The following is a 17,630-nucleotide window of genomic DNA, read 5'->3' as shown; positions in this document are numbered from 1 at the left end:
GTTTAGATTCGGTGTATTGTTTTCAGCACTGGGTCTGAAATGTAACACGCAGAGCGCACACATACACTGCAGTAGGTTACTGGGACTCATTCCATCTCAGGAGCTCTTGTGACAACAGAAGCCACCAACTGCTAACTGGAAGCATGTCCTAGGCGCTCAATACAGGCTAATCACGCGCACAGATGCACAAACAGGTTACTGACTTGTCTCTGCCAGGCCTCACTTTCACCCGGAACAGCCCATACACAGGCCTGTGGTCTGACGTTCTTATCGCTGAGCAGGAGGAGTACTTCACTGCCTGGATGTCGTCCTTGTGCCGGCTTCGGTACATCACTCGATCCTGGGAGGTTGAGAGAAATCAGGGAGATGGATGTTCACTCGCCTTTGCCTGTCTGCCCCGGAGAGACGCGCTTGTATGCGAAAGGCCCAGGTCCATTTAAAACATTCCACTTTAGACAGAACTCAGCCCCGTGCAGGGACTCAGTCGCTCATCCGAACATCCCGGGAGAGAGGTGGCACACGGCAGCATGCAAATCTGGCCCTCCGAACCCCAGGCCCTGCTATGCATAAAACTCTATGGGTGGGTGCAAATTCCTTCTCTAGGAGCTGCCATGCCCTGCGTGGCTGACCCTTGGGACGTGCAGTGGGAAAACAGTCACTGCCACATCTCACCTCCTATCTGGCAGGGATCCAGGTATTTAAGGATCCAGTGACCCTTTCCCTATCCCACACGGTGTGCTACTCTGCTCAGGGGCATCGTGGAAGTTTCCAGCATGGCTGCTGGATCAGATAGATGCACTGACATGGGGGGGGGGGGGTATCCCATGCATCCCCCCCACAACAGGTGGATCCTCCCTTCGAGAGGAACGGAACTACTGTGCAGCACAGGGGCTGGGTAGCAGTAGAGTAGGAAATGGCCCATGGAAATAGCAGCAAGGTATTGGATTGTGCAGAGCATGGCCACTGGTCTGAGGGTCCCTGACCTGGAACCTGGCTTAGTGGGTGGGATGGGTTCCCCCATCGGCCACTGAGGAAGTGGCCTCGTCTTGAACAGGCGGATAGCCGGAAGTAAGAGCCAGTCTGCCATGGCAGTGAGACTGATGGCCCAAAAGGGAAACTAGAGTGAACTGGCCGGAGATCCAGGCCATGAAAGAGGAAGCTCTGCAACTCCTGGTGCACGGGAGGCCACACGAGGCAGAAAAGGCATCAGACCAGGCAAAGCTCTCTCTCAGATGCAGTCAGGAGGCGCCCCAGAACCCATTGCAGTGGCCAAGAGCCCATTCCCTCCCCAGGAGCGTGTTTACAATAACACCGTACCGTGTACGAAGGCGTCCTCTGCTTGGAAGTGGTGTCGTAGCTATCCTGCCCTAGATCAAACTTGTAGGAAGGACGGAAGTGAATGGCAGCCTCCTGGAACCCTTTGAAAATAGCCTCTGCAGGGGAAGAGACAGCATGAAGAGCAAAGTGAGTCTTCCCAAGTAACCGAACATGACAGCAGCTGGGCATTTACCACACGCATTTCAAATGCAGTTTGCCAATCCTGTCTAGAAATGAAACCAATAACATGCAGGGCTACAAAACGTGACCCACCAGCATAAACGGAGGGGCGGGGGTGGGGGAGTGTTAAGGATGAATCGCCAACATTGAAAAACCTGGGGCACTAATCCTTGGCATGTTTATGGCACTTCCATCGACATCCTCACCATGCTTTGCAAAGCAATCAGCTTTCACATGCTCCCTGTGAGGTAGATGGGAATTATGTCCATTCTACAGAGCAGTGAACGGAGGCAAAGCCACCCCACCCACCTGCAAGGGAGACTCTTCCCCAACGCTGCAGCACTCGGACCCAGATAGTGGAATTAACATAACGTTTTCTGCCACCACATTGTTCCTTGGGGTGTTCTGCCCTGTGCTTCTCTTGTCTGTTTAGACTGGAAGCATTTTGGGGCACGGCCCATTGCGCAGCTCCTGGCACAATGCAGCCCAGTCCTGGCTGGCCTTAGGCACCTCCATAACAACCATGATTAACAGCAAGTGAGTGCCTTGCCAGGGGCGTGTGGCACGTGATGCGGAACTCGAGAATTCACATTCCTACTCCCCTCCTTTGAAGTGTCATTATATTTGAAAGCTGTTGGTTTTCCCTCTCCAGACAACTCCCTCGTTACGTCAGTCGCTATCCAAGAAGTAAAAAGAAAGCTGTAGAAATTCACATGGTTGGAGATCTCCAGGCAGTGGGGGCTGGGAGTAGAAGGGTAGGCAGCAAGTCTCTCACCATCATTCATTTCTTTAATGAGCTGGTCATACTGCAGTAACTTGGACATGTCTGTGTCCAGATGCTGGCTCAGGATTGATTCCACGCTCTCACGATCCTTGTTGAGTCGGAAATTGAAGTCTCCAAACCAGAACACTTCATCGAACCGAGTTGTGACATCAGCTGCAACATCAAGTGAGACAGGCCATCAGCCTGACCTGTCCTTCGGGCAGGGCAGCAAGTTGACCCACAAATCCCTCCCCTAGACATGCACACACGAACATAGGCTCGGTCCACATCAAGTTACTTACAGGGGCTGGATCGATAGGGATTTGTATCTGGGACATTCTTGGGAAGACCAAGGGCTTGGATGGTTTTATTGTAGTCCAGCGTCCTCTCATACACTTTACCATCCCCCGCTGAAAGAGAGATACACAGACACTGCAAATTCAGGCAGAAAGATGGAGATTTTGTGCAGAATTTGAATTCAATTGCCAGGGATCATTATTACATAGATTGTGGCAGAGTCCAAAACATGCTGGGCACTTTCTAAACATGTAGGATGAGATGGGCCCTGCCCAGAAGAGAGTACAAACTAAGGCGGTGATAGGTGAGGGACAAGGAAAGAGGACAACACAAAGCATTAGGCGTGTCAGCAGATGTTTTGTTTTGTGAATGACATACATTATGTTCCCTTCCTGCACCCTTCCCAACTCTGCAATCCCCAGCCTCACATTCAGTGCCATAATGTATCCCCCCCCGTCACTTCTGCACAAAGGAGCAGTTAACTCTCAGCATCCATTAGTGTAACATACCAAGTGACCTGATCGGCTGGGTTCTTACAGACGCCATAGTAGGAGTGGTCTTCAGGAGGGATTTAAATGAGGGTAAGGGAGTCGCTTTGTAGACCAGATGTCATTTTTTACATAGGGGACAGTGTGGAAGGAGACATGGGTGTGGGAGAGCCGGACAAATGCTGATAAGCCTGGCATCTCTGGCAAAGCAAAGGAAATAGGGGTGGGGCAAAATGCTAGGAGAGAAGGGAAGATATATGAGGAGCAGCAGCTTCAAAAGCAAAAATCTTGAATGCAATGCAAAGGAGAAAGGAAGGAGTCGGGGGAGAGATTCAAAGGAGGTGTGATGGAATGAGAGGCAAGAGAAGACTGTAGCAGCTGTTCTCTGTATAAGCTAGAAGGGGCAGAGTGCTGGGAGACCACAGAGGAGCTTACAGTAACAAAGCCAGAAGAGGAGTTTAGTTGTGGTTAGAGGGCTCAGAAATGCAGTGAAGGCGGAGGCAGTAGTTCAGACTTGCCAATAAGAAGTTCATTTCACAGTGTTTGCTCACAGCTTAAATTGTGGAGCATGTTCCATGCAGGAGACAGCCTTATAGCAGTAAGTAATACAGCAAATGGGCACGTGTAATCTATAAGGCAGGTGGAGCACTATTTCCCCCACGCAGGGCACGTGTGTTAACGACATCACGGACTCACATGTGAAATGGGACGTGATGAAGAGGAAGGAAGTCCCAAAGAACGTGAAGCAGATTCCCAGGGCTCCCTTGGTTTTGATCTGAGACACAATGCGAGTGGTCACAGTGGCATATTCCACCTCTGTAGGAAGAAGGGAAAGAGAGGCTGCTACTACAGGAAGCCTATTGACCCTGCACTTTGGGGAGGAAAGAGGGTGGAAATGGGAGGAGTGAGAGTCATTTCATCAGACTGCTGCATTGCTGGCTCGGGCTCCGAGGATCCCGGTTTACAAAGGGCACACACCCAGCACCACTACAGAACTTCTGCCTTCTGACAGGTGCCAAGCTATGCAGTTAACAGACATGCACACTACCACACAATGGTGGAGTGGGGCCATATTATGGCTCAGGGCATACAGAAGACACCTAGGAAAGTGCCACAGGTTTGTGATGGTCCGTGTGGCACAGACAGGGCCTCTGCAGGCAAGGTGCCACCTGCGAGACACACAGCAAGACAAGTGTCACTCAGCTTGTCTATCTGGGAATCAAGCCTTCAGGAGGATGAGAGGACACCTCAAACTCAAGGGGGCTTAGTCCTAAAAGCCATCACTTCCAGTTTGTGGATCATAAATACAAAAGTTACCACACAAACCCCATGGAGCTCTCAGAAGGCCGGGTCCTATTGGCATGGCAGGCTACTGATCAGAGTTTGGGCATCACAAATACTTTCAGCAGGAAAGTGAAATTTGTACCTTTAACTGAAATGACTCTCTGAGGTTTCCATCCACCATTACAAGCCCCGCTATCCCTCACACAGTGACAGTGCAATGTCCCCCCTCTGTATTCTCCAGCACTTCATTAACAACATACCTGAGCAGAACCAGATGAGATCTCTTCTTATGAACACTGACATATATAGAACTCCGTGTGCAGCTGAATACAGCATGACATAATGGGGCCCCAGCGTCTCCTGCAGGCGGATCTCCCACTCTCTTCTACGAGACACAACAAAAGCACCATGGCTACATCACAACTCCAGGGCAACATGGAGGCAGGAGCAGCCTAAGGCCGGCTGCAGCAGCTGGCGCCCCAGGCGGAACGCGTGATTGGCGCCCCCGCCTACAGGGCCGTCAATGGACTAACGTCATCGGTGGGCGCTCCAGGCAGCGGCCGAATCCGCCTACAGCCATGGGCCGCCCCTGCATGGAGGGTAGTAGGAGAGAGAGATGTAGCCATTGGAAGGTGCCAGAACGATGCCCACTGGTGATGAGGAGGAAGCAGATGGTGGGGAGGAAGATGATGGAATGGACAGGCAGCAGGGGAAACCAGCAGTCTAAGGATGCAGCAACTGCTGCCATATAATGGTTTTCATGGCAAATCTCCTTTGTCAAAACAATGGTGCCCAGGATTGATCTGAAGACAAACAGCTTTTTAAATATAAAACCCACAGGGAAAGACAGTAAGCACCCTGTCGGTCGTGTGCAGCAGCTTTACTCTGACACGTTATTGCCAGAGGCATTCTGAAAATCTTGGAAGGACGCTAAGAACGAATGGACGTTCTCAGCACCTGTCAGCCTGGCACTTCGCAGTACTGTGACATGCTAACCTGCTTGAAGTCACACAAGACAGCGGCAGAGCTGACGCCTCCCACTGAAATCAGGAGGTTTGGCTACTGCCTTCAGCAAGCGGAGTACAGAGCCCAAACCTGGGGTGACGGTAGGTGACTAGGGCTAGTATGATGTTCAGTAAAGAGACCCTCTAAAAACCATTTTCTCCTTAGACTGATGAATTCACAGTTTTATGAAATATAAATAAAGCACCAGGGCAATTTGATTCTGTATTCTGCTATACTGAAAACTCATTTGAAGAGGATAAAAAACCCAGCAGTGATTATCAAGGGTGGCTCTTCATTACACTGTTTCCACTACCTGTCTGGACAGCCTTCTTGAACCCCAATGACATACATATCCTGGGCATAGTCAGGATCAGATGGGAACAAGAAGTCATCCAGATTCTCTGGAAGTTCCTGCAAAAAAACAGGAAGAGATGCACAGCGTCTGTTATGCTAGCCTTTGGATAGGAGGGGAAGGAAAATCCAGAAAGGGTTCTAGCGTAATGAGTTAATAAATCATTTACAATCACTGCTAATATATTGCACTTCCACTGCATTTTAGTTCTGAGATGCACAGCACCAATCTAGTCTAGTAACATCCCCGCCCCTAGCCAAACATCATTGTACCCATGCTGTAGATATAAAAACTGACGCAGGGGGTGAAATGTTTTGGTCACACAATACATGCTGTGACCTAGTGTGTATTTTTAATTTCTTGTCCTGATCCCAAGAGGTGCTGAACACCGTCATCCACTGCCTTGTCTTCCTCCATCTTTCTCTGGCTCTGTCCCTAAGTCTCCCAGTTGCAGCAATCTTGGGTTTCTCTGCTATAGATAGCTGTAGTTAGGATTATGTTTCCCTTCAGAGACACTCCTTTGGGAGCACCCCCCCAAAAAAAAAAAAAAAAAAAAAAAAAAGGAGATCCCAACTTCTACAGGTCACAGAATTTCACCATTACATTGGTCATTTCTACATATCATTACATTGGTCATACTCAGCTACTCAGGCAGATGAGGATCATCATCATAAATATATTGAAAGTGACAATTCCACAGGAAACAGTGGCACTAGTCTGTTTAACAAACACGGGGAGAAACATGCAAGGCCAAGGGCCAAATTCAGGAGCTTCATGTACCCACCTTCTGGCCTTGCATGTTCCAGGTGGCCACAAATATTCCAATGTTCCGATCAGGGAAATACCTACTCAGTTCTTCTGAACCCAGCAATGCACCACTAGCCAGAAGGCTGCCTTCCAAATAGCTTCTGTGAAACAAGGAGAAGGAAATGTATTTTTAAAACTCTATATTGTTAAAAAAGGAATATAAGCAAATGTTCTGGTTGCTGAAATCCTGATTTGCATCACTCATGCACAGACCCAAATCTTAACAACATTTTTACAGTACTTTGTTGATTAAAAGTTCCTTTAAAGATGAGCTAATATTCACAGCCTTCAAAAAAGCAGCATTAAATGTTAGCTTGTTTCCAGGGCAAGAAGATGCAATGCTGAATGCTATTCAGAACACTATTCAGAATGTTATTCAGAACAGCAGGGTCCATACACTATCTAGTGAAAAGTGCCACAAGGTTTTTCAACACCCACAAGTGGTCAGATTTGTTGATACTTAGGAAAGTGGGTGAAACTGTGCTGATAGAATCCTCAGAGGTCACGTTCTGGAGAAACAGAACACTCAGCATCGTGCCTCACACATGCTTCCTGACTATAACTAAACGGGGACATTTTTTAACAGGCAAGATGTAACTGAAGAGTGTAAAATACAACATCTAATTTAGAGAGCTTTTTCTGAGCACTAATAAAGGGGCTTGCAATTCTCTCGAGTGATCCCCACTCAGCTTTGACCAGTGCTCAGACTGGTGACAGGCAGCTCTGGAGAAACCTGTGTTCAGTCATCTTCAGGAAGAGGAAGTGGACGGAACTTCAGGAAGGAGCACTATAATCGGAGGGAACATATATCTCACTGGAGTATCAAGCCAGGCTCCAGTTAAAATTGTATTCACACTCAGAGGAGAAAAACCTCATCTAGGTCTGGATAACTTTCATAATGCTCCACTACCACAACAGTGGATGCCATATAAGCTAGGGATGTAAGCGAGTAGTTGAGTAGTGGACTACTTGCATTCCCGCCCCTTGCTGCCTCTGTATCAGACTAGTCAACTACTGTATCAGAAGCAGAAAGGGGGGGAAGCAGAAGCCGGTACTAGGGGGAGCCAGCTTAAAAGCCAATTCCCCCAGCACTCCCCCGGGCTGCTGCCTCTAGCAGAGGCAGAAGCGCAGGGGGGAGGCAGAGACTGCTTCACATCCTGCAGAGTACCCCTGTCTATGGACACCCCCTACCCCCACAGGGACAGGGGCTGCTGGACCCAGCATGAGCCAGGACCAAGCAAGCCTGGCTCAGTCCCAGTTCACACCAGCTCTGGGAGCTATCCCGCTGCAGCACTGTAGTTTAAATGTAGTAGGAGCCAGGCTGGATCCAGCGCAAGCCGGGACTGTGGTTTCTTCCCTTATCGACTAATCGTATAGTTAATAGAAATACTATCCACGATTAGTTAATTACTCACTTCCTAACATCTCTAATATAAGCATGACAAGATGGTGAATGGATGGGATACTAGTAAGCAAGTATACTAGTTATTTGGTAGAAGAAAAGGCGAATAATCTCTGGGTGAAATGTTCTCCCAAATTCATTTTATTTAGGAGGGTGAACTCACAGTTGCCACTTGGAAGTGGCAGCAGCTGCATCTCTCTAGTCACCCAATTCAAACACCACACAGATTGATATGGAAAGGAGATGCTAGCACTTGCCTGTCCACTGGCTTGTGGAAAATGAATTTGCTAGGAACAGTACCCCGAATGCCACCTTTAATACTAATCTCGGTAGAGTGTTCGAGGATTGAACGAACCATAAACACTGAACTAGTCTCTTCTCTCTAGTTTCTTCCAGTCAGGGCAGGTCAGACTGGCGCATCAGGGTCGGGGAAGCTTGCAGAGATGTCATCTGTGCTGTACCTGATGTGTGACTGTACAGAGTATTACTTCTTCTAGTACTAAACTCACATATGGGGGAAAAAACAGAGTGACTGATCTGATGACTAACCCCCACCAAGAACTAGCATCCAACATAATATCAATCAGTTAACCTAACACAATAAACAAATTACAATAGTTCCTGCATTAGGCTGCAGGGAACTAAGGAGTCCAAGTCAAATAGTCTTATTCTCACTTCAATTCACTCTGTCAAATAAGAGGTTTCTGGAGCCCTAACTAAAACAGCATATGAAATTTGAAACAGTTGGATTTCCACATCTTCTCCCCAGGCTCACTGACACCAATTTAGAGCCTCAGGGCAGAAATCAATGGGCCCCTGCCTGACCTCCCTCAGCTGGAGCCACAAGTGCCCCCTCCCCCTACCAGACGAACCCTAGGCTGGCCACTCCCTCTCTTCCCCCATCCAGCCTGCCTGCTCTGGGGAAAGCCAAGTAACCCCGCCCCGGAACCTGCATGATTCATATCAAAAGCATCTTTGAATCAAGAGAGATTTTTGGAAGAGTTAATGCAGCAGAGGCCAGTATCCCTGGGCCCTTTTAAATTGCTGGGCCTGGACAATCGCCCTCTTTGCCCTCTCACCCTCCTCCATGGGCCTGCTCCTCCCATGAGTCCTGCAGAGAATCTACTGCTGCCAATGGTCAGGGGTTTGGTAGGGACATTCAGGAAAGGAGAGCAGGCTGAATTAACATGTCTAATCTGCTTTAGTCTGTGGAGCCTTAAACCCGGCAACTAATGATTATAGTATAATGTCAGGGAATGCAGGGTCTGACCCGGTGTCCCATCTCCAACAGCTGCTTCAAAGGAAGGTGCAAGAAAACCCATAAGAGACAAATATGCAATAACCTGCCTGCAGGAGAAGTTTTTCAAATATAAAAAGAAAATTAAAGCTGCAAACTGGGATGGACAGATGATCGATCACCTTTCTTCTTTAGTGTCTGGCAATGTCCCAGTATAGAAAGCAGACAATGACACCTGCTATTTATTAATAACAATGTGTTGCTGCTTTCCGCTTTGAGGGCTGTGTAAATTGGTGCTGTGCTGGCAACTAGTTGTGCAAGAGGACTCACAAGCCTGTACCCTCCAGAACAACAACTGAATCTAACCAAATGTGGAAGACAAACAAGCAAGAGATATCCATAGGAAGCATAGCAGGAGAATGGGTAATATTCTGTTCCAGTTTGGGGTATCATGCACCCCATAAATCTGGAGATTGCATGAAACTGGGGTTTTGACTGGGGCCTTTCTTCGCTTTTCAAACATTTCTCTTGCTTTTGGAGCTACAGCCTGTCATTTATAAAACCCAGCATTTGTTCTAGGCATGGGTTTCCTGGAGACACTGCAGACCAGTATTCTCTCTAAGCTGTGTGGCAGCACGGCTTCACGCGTCTAATCAGCCCCTCCCAGACAGAGGCTCAGGGCTCAATGCATGGAGCTGACCTGTGAAGCTTAGATGGAACACTGCTGAAGACTGCAGAGAGTCTCTGGTAGCTTATTCCCTCTTCACTCTGAAGAATCATAGGACTGGAAGGGACCTCGAGAGGTCATCGAGTCCAGCCCCCCGCCCTCAAGGCAGGACCAAGCTCCGTCTACACCATCCCTGACAGATGTCTATCTAACCTGTTCTTAAATATCTCCCGAAAGGGAGATTCCACCACCTCCCTTGGCAATTTATTCCAATATTTGACCACCCTGACAGTTAGGAATTTTCTTCATACTCTTTTCTGTAATGCTACATATACACTGCATCCCTCTTACACAAAAGCCCATGCAAATTAAGTGCAGATTAGCATACTGTCATGCTTCATTTGCATAATTAGGGGCATTTTTAAGCAAGAGGCTTTTGTGCAAAAAGAAGCTGACTACACAGCTCCTTTTTGTGCAAAAACACCCTCTTGTGCAAGAGCCATTCTTCCTGAAAAAATGAGGAATGGCTCTTGCGCAAAAGGGTATTTTTGTGCAAAAACGGCCCCTAATTAGTTATGCAAATGAAGTGTGGCAATATGCTAATCCACACTTCATTTGCATGGGCTTTTGCACAAGAGGGATGCAGTGTAGATGTAGCCTAAGATTCTCCAGGTTTGTAAGATAGCAAGTGGAGGAGGGGAAGAATTATGCTCTCTCTCCCAGGGGATTTTAAGAAAGCTGTGGTTGAGGATCTCCTGCGAGAGACAGATAAAATAATTGCTAACAAGCAGCCTGATTCTGTGAGAAGCCACATAGTTCATGTAATGAGCAGTGTAGCTCCAATTCCCATTGATGTGACACTGCTGAAAGCTGAGGACACTGCACACCTCCACCAGACTGTAGCGGAAGCCTGCACTAATGTCCAACAGCTGGAAGGCATTCTTCTAGGTCTTTACTTAGCAGGAAGTCAGGAACATACCTCCGGCAAAACTGAGAACTGCCACTGCTCTATCACATTAGCAGATGATGTCACTCCTGGAATTCATTAGCTAATTCACTTCTGAGAATGGCAGGTAAAGCTTTGGCTGGCACTACGTGACAAACGCACCCAGAGTCATACCACTCTATGTGCCACTTCTGACAAGATCCCAGTCATGGCAAATTTGACTCATTACATATCCACTTAAATGATCAGATGCTTAAATGAGGGGCTGATCCTGAAGAGTGCCAAGCATCCCACCAATGGACATGGCAGGTACTCAGTGCTTCTCCTTTAATAAGCTATTCTCATCAGATTTACGAATCCTGGTAGATTGTTTAAATTCTCCTCCCACCCAGAAACAGGAAATAAAGATGAACTGGACATTGGCATTTTCTGATCAGATATCACTGAAAATTGTGCAATTCCCACTAATGAAAAAACTCCAATTTTAACTAATAGCTTCTGCTAGACTATCTGGATTTTGGAATAACCCGTATCCCATCCATGAAACATTCTAATTCCAACTAAATATACTTTTTAAATACACTGATCCTAAGCAACCATACCTACTGTTTCTTAACTTTGAAACCAGCTTCTTGTATATTATCAGAAAGTTGAAAGTAATTAACTTCTGAATCATTTTTCATGTGAAAGTCAGTCATAGCATGAAAAAGCCCTTCTGAGCTTTTCATCTTCAATAGTTAAAACATTAATCTTCAGAGCAATGCATGTGAAAAGTATTTTGCTGTGAAACCTTCATTACAGCAGCCACTTTCTACATGTTATGCTTGTGCTCTCAAAATATTTCCTGAATTTCCTGAGCACGCATTGATCCATCCTCAAATGTTTTTTCCTAGCATGCTGCTCTTCATAAAGCAGCCATTAAAAAATGCAGCCATTTGCCCTTCCTATATTCCAGTGAAAATAAGGGAACAAACAACTAATAGTTTACTCGCTGGTCAAGTGAGTTATTCCAGACAAACAGAATTCAGCAAAGCAATTGGCCATCTAGTCACAACTTGCATATTCTCTCTGCTAGGAAAAGATGAAGAATAATGTACCTGTTTCGAACATCCTTGGCACGAAGAGGGGTAAGTAGGCTGAATGTAGACTTCATGGAGTCTGTGGAACAGCTATCGTAGACCATCCCGCTATTGTGCAGCCTACCGTCACTGAGACTGCTGCTCACCCTTTCAAACCTGCTCTGAGAATAATGTTGGTAATCCATATAATCCGAGTCAATCCTATTAGCTGTCCTCAGCACGTGAGAGGCCATGCTGAGTTCCAAGGGGGGCAGTGGTCGAGAGGGTGTTATTTTGGACAGCCGGGATTTGCTACCCGATGATTCTTTCCCCTGCATAAACCCCACAGAAGCAGTGGGGACCTCAGAGACCTGTTTCTCTGACTCAGAAATGCTACTCTTGTTCTTTCTGTAATAGCTCGGTTCTGAAGCATCCTGCAAGTTGTGCAAAGAACCCTCATTGCCATTGAGTGCCACTCTGCTCCTGGTGGGAGGACTCAGGGATGTCTCCTGGAGAGAGCCATTGGAGGAGCTTGTCTCATTGGGATCAATCAGATTTTCCTGACTCATTCTAAACAGTCTCCTCTTCCTCCAGCTTTTCTCATCAAGCGATGATGCTCGCGCCAGCCTGGGCTTCCTGGGAGGTTTTGGGGTGGCAGATTTAATCTTCATATTGGGTTTGATTTCATCAGGGGGAAACCTTAAGGTATCATTTAAAAAGGATTCTATGTCTGGATGGTCTTTAAGTGCAAGCACCCTGCTGTCACCGGCCTCCTTCCTCATAGCTCCACCAGCTTTCTTCACTTGCTGGTCCTGTAATACTCTGCCCTCTGTACTCGAAGTAACACATGCCACTGCATGCTGGGGAAATCCATTTGAAGGGTTCATTCTCCTCCCATGTATCTGCAATAGACCCCCTCCACAGAGTCAATCTCTCAAAAAGTCATCTTCTTTATTGTATAGTTCTGACGTTTGAACCAAAACACGGGGATCAGGAATGTGAATGCAGCTGAGTCTTCTGCCAGGAATACGGGAAAGTTATGTGAGTAGCAAGATGCATGACTGGAAACGCCTTAGAGGTAAGACACCTGCAATTGCCCAAAAGAAACAGAACTGTCATAACCTGCTGAACCATACATACCATCTACATGTTATGTTAGTCTATAAAGTGCTACCAGACCATTTGTTGTTTTTTAAGTTTACTCTAAATCCAGGCATTGAACAATAAAAACATGCGCTTGCATAGCATCTTCCATAATAGGATCTCAAAGCACTTCCCAAGTCTTGTCAAGCCTCCTGTAAAAAATGTCAGTGTTATTTCCATTTTACCGAAGGGGAAATTTAGGCCTTGGAGACGGAAGTGACTTCCTAAGGACAGAATTGGAAGTAAATGCCTACCACTCATGTTATAGGACAGGATGTTAATTCCCTTTACCGCAGCAGGAAATGGAAATGAAAACCACATACAAGTTACCACTTTAAACTTTTACAAAATACAGGACTATGTACCACTTTAAAGACTAACAAGATGGTTTATTACATGATGAGCTTTCGTGGGCCAGACCCACTTCCTCAGATCAAATAGTGGAAGAAAATAGTCACAACCATATATACCAAAGGATACAATTAATTTTTTTCATTTTTTTTAATTGTATCCTTTGGTATATATGGCTGTGACTATTTTCTTCCACTATTTGATCTGAGGAAGTGGGTCTGGCCCACGAAAGCTCATCATCTAATAAACCATCTTGTTAGTCTTTAAAGTGGTACATAGTCCTGTATTTTGTTTCAGCTACACCAGACTAACACGGCTACATTTCTATCACTATTCTACATTTAAACTTTTAGGCTTTCAAAACTTCACCGTGTAGTGAGTGATCCATTAGCCCAGGTAGGTAAGACATTCAGCATCGGAAACCAAGCAGTTTTAATGATTTCAGGTTCTGTAATGATCCCGTATCACCATCATTCACTAAGGTAGATCCATGGCTTCAAAACACTTGGCCACTACCACTGGAGCTGAAGAAGACTCCTTTTAGCTACAGCAACATTAAGGATACAGCTTTGACATCCACAAAACAGTTCCTTACCACAGAAAGGCAAGGTGGTGTCCCTACAGCCTCAAGCAAACAAATTGCAATGAAACTCTACCTAGCTAAGTAGTGTCACCTGACAGGTGTGAAATGAAAATCTTATCAGAGTTATCCTATTAAATATCAATCAAGCCTGAATACTACCTTAATCTTCTCAACCCCTGTAAGATCAATATGTGTACATTCCCCAGTGGCTGAGAGTTTAGAATAATGTTCTGTTCCTGGCTTCACCATTCATTATTATTATTATTATTATTATTAAGGCACCAACATTTCAGTAGGAGCTTTTTTGAGCTTTTTAACCACTCTGAGAAAATTCACTCACCAGTAAAATGGGCATACTGACAACGACTAAACGGGAATTCTGCCCCCATGTGTGTCTACAGCAAGGCTGGCCTTACCATGAGGTGAACTGAGGTAGCTGCCTCAGATACCAGACTGGGGGGAAGGCGTCACTAGGACCCAGAGTGTAGAAAATTGTGTCTTCTGCTGGTGCATGTGTATTTTCTCTGCTCTAGATGCACAGAGATGGTGGAGTGCGATGAGAGGAGTAGAACAGGAAGAAAGCAGAATTGAGACCTTTCAAAGTTTTGGCCCAAGCGAGGGGGCATCATTTGAGCTCCCCGCCTCAGGTGCCAAAATGTTATGGGCCGGCCCTGGTCTACAGAGGACACAAACACACAATGTGTGTTTGTGTCTAGGAGTACGGGGGCGGGAATGACACGGTGGCTGTGTCTACACTGGCATGAATTTCCGGAAATGCTTAAAACAGAATACTATTCCGTTTTCAGTTTTTCCGGAAAAGGGCAGGCTGCTTTTCCGGAAAAGCCCTTTTTCCGGAAAAGCGTCTGTGGCCAATGTAGATGCGCTTTTCTGGAAAAGAGCCCCGATTGCCATTTTCGCGATTGGGGCTTTTTTCTGGAAAAGACTACTGGGCTGTCTACACTGGCCCTTTTCCGGAAAAGTGTTCTGGAATAAGGACTTATGCCCGAGCGGGAGCAGAATAGTTTTTCCGGAATAGCGGCTGATTTTGTACAGTAGAGCATCGTTGCTTTTCCAGAAATTCAAGGGCCAGTGTAGACAGCTCGCAGCTTATTCCGGAAAAGCGGCTGATTTTCCAGAATAAGTGGCCCAGTGTAGACACAGCCACAGTGTATGTATGGGGAGAACTCAGCCCTCCCCATGGGTGTCTATAGGGGGCAAACACATAGCGTGTGGGGGGAGAGACACAGACACAGCGTGTGTAAGAGTGAGCTCAGCCTCCTCATGTGTGTATGGGGGGGGGCACACACTGGGGGCCTCGGCCCCTGCCTGTGTGTGGGGAGGACTCGCAGTGTGTGTCTGGGGCTCAGCCCCAGTATGTCTAGGACACGCGCAACTGCGGGTCCTCGGCCCTTGTGTGTGTCTGGCGGGCAACGCACACTGTGTATGGGAGGCTCAGCCCCCCCCCCGCCATGGCACACAGTGTGATGGGGGAGGGCTCAGCCTCATTCCTTGGGATGGGGACACACACACAGTGGGGGGGGGCTCAGCCCCCGTGTGTCTCACACACACACACAGTGGGGGGCTGTCCCCCGTGTGTCACACACACACACAGTGGGGGGCTGTCCCCCGTGTGTCACACACACACACAGTGGGGGGCTGTCCCCCGTGTGTCACACACACACACACAGTGGGGGAGGCTGTCCCCCGTGTGTCTCACACACACACACACAGTGGGGGAGGCTGTCCCCCGTGTGTCTGACAGACACACACACACACACACACACACACAGTGGGGGGGGCCGTCCCCCGTGTGTCAGACACACACACACACAGACACACACAGTGGGGGGGGCCGTCCCCCGTGTGTCACACACACACACACACACAGGGGGGGCCGTCCCCCGTGTGTCACACACACACACAGACACACACACACAGTGGGGGGGCTGTCCCCCGTGTGTCACACACACACACGACACACACACACAGTGGGGGGCTGTCCCCCGTGTGTCACACACACACACAGACACACACACACAGTGGGGGGGGCTGTCCCCCGTGTGTCACACACAGACACACACACACACAGTGGGGGGGCTGTCCCCCGTGTGTCAGACACACACAGACACACACAGTGGGGGAGGCTGTCCCCCGTGTGTGACACACACAGTGGGGGAGGCTGTCCCCCGTGTGTCTGACACACACACACACACACACACACAGGGGGGGGCTGTCCCCCGTGTGTCTCACACACACACACAGTGGGGGGCTGTCCCCCGTGTGTCTCACACACACACACACACAGTGGGGGAGGCTGTCCCCCGTGTGTCTGACAGACACACACACACACACACACACACAGTGGGGGGGCCGTCCCCCGTGTGTCAGACACACACAGTGGGGGGGCCATCCCCCGTGTGTCACACACACACAGTGGGGGGGCCATCCCCCGTGTGTCACACACACACAGTGGGGGGGCCATCCCCCGTGTGTCACACACACACAGTGGGGGGGCCATCCCCCGTGTGTCACACACACACACACACACACAGTGGGGGGCTGTCCCCCGTGTGTCTCACACACACACAGTGGGGGGGGCCGTCCCCCGTGTGTCACACACACACACACACACACACACACACACACAGTGGGGGGGCTGTCCCCCGTGTGTCAGACACACACAGACACACACAGTGGGGGGGCTGTCCCCCGTGTGTCACACACACACACACACAGACACACACACAGACACACACACAGACACAGTGGGGGGGCCGTCCCCCGTGTGTCACACACACACACACAGTGGGGGGGCCGTCCCCCGTGTGTCACACACACACACACACACACACAGGGGGGGCCGTCCCCCGTGTGTCACACACACACACACAGGGGGGGCCGTCCCCCGTGTGTCACACACACACACACACACACAGGGGGGGCCGTCCCCCGTGTGTCACACACACACACACACACACAGGGGGGGCCGTCCCCCGTGTGTCACACACACACACACACACAGGGGGGGGCCGTCCCCCGTGTGTCTCACACACACACACAGTGGGGGGGGCTGTCCCCCGTGTGTCAGACACACACACACACACGGGGGGGCTGTCCCCCGTGTGTCACACACACACACACACACGGGGGGGCTGTCCCCCGTGTGTCACACACACACACACGGGGGGGCTGTCCCCCGTGTGTCACACACACACACACGGGGGGGCTGTCCCCCGTGTGTCACACACACACACACAGTGGGGGGGCCGTCCCCCGTGTGTCACACAGACACACACACAGTGGGGGGGCTCAGTCCCCCGTGTGTCTGACACACACACACACACACGGGGGGGGCTCAGGAGCCCGCTCGGGGAGACCAGAGTGACGCTCCGGGGGGGGGCTCAGACGCTGGGGGTGGGGGGGGGCAGGCCCGCGCCTGAGCCGCTCCCGGCCGGGGGGGGGGGGGGGGAGGGTCCCAGCGCGAGCGGCCGCGCTCTCACCTCCAGTCCGCGCCGCCAGCCCGGGCCCGGCCCTAGCAACGCCCCTGACGACGAGCAGCCGCGGCGCGCAGGCCCGGAGCCCGCCGCGAGCGCGCCCTGCCGCCGGGAGGAGGCACCGCCCCGGCCCGCGCCGCGCGCTCCCCCAGGACCCCGCGGGCCGGGCCCCGCTGCAGTGGGCAGTTTGCAAAGCGAAAGAAACGAATCGAGCAGATGAGTTGTCGGCGGTGAAATGTTTATGCCGGTAACAGCG

The 17,630-nt window shown here is 49.5% G+C and overlaps 1 protein-coding gene across 4 annotated transcripts in view; it reads right to left on the bottom strand.

Moving 5' to 3' along the window:
- The window catches only part of INPP5E (inositol polyphosphate-5-phosphatase E), a 30,696-nt gene that overhangs the window by 10,812 nt on the left and 2,254 nt on the right, over positions 1-17,630 (bottom strand). For 2 of the 4 annotated variants that reach the window (XM_075905574.1, XM_075905573.1), the window contains exons 2-10: positions 11,843-12,890; positions 6,471-6,594; positions 5,648-5,745; positions 4,590-4,714; positions 3,742-3,861; positions 2,563-2,670; positions 2,273-2,434; positions 1,318-1,433; positions 204-340 (exon numbers count right to left, since the gene is read on the bottom strand). In XM_075905574.1, the coding sequence (XP_075761689.1) occupies positions 204-340; positions 1,318-1,433; positions 2,273-2,434; positions 2,563-2,670; positions 3,742-3,861; positions 4,590-4,714; positions 5,648-5,745; positions 6,471-6,594; positions 11,843-12,690 (1,838 nt within the window). In that variant the 5' untranslated portion in view covers positions 12,691-12,890. Of the gene's footprint in view, positions 1-203; positions 341-1,317; positions 1,434-2,272; positions 2,435-2,562; positions 2,671-3,741; positions 3,862-4,589; positions 4,715-5,647; positions 5,746-6,470; positions 6,595-11,842; positions 12,891-17,380; positions 17,594-17,630 lie in introns of those variants that run through there. The other 2 variants (XM_075905572.1, XM_075905575.1) reach the window with 2 other exon arrangements.

This window comes from Pelodiscus sinensis, chromosome 22 (assembly GCF_049634645.1).
Source record: "Pelodiscus sinensis isolate JC-2024 chromosome 22, ASM4963464v1, whole genome shotgun sequence".
NCBI lineage: Eukaryota > Metazoa > Chordata > Testudines > Trionychidae > Pelodiscus > Pelodiscus sinensis.
This window is presented reverse-complemented; position numbering and strand designations above follow the sequence as displayed.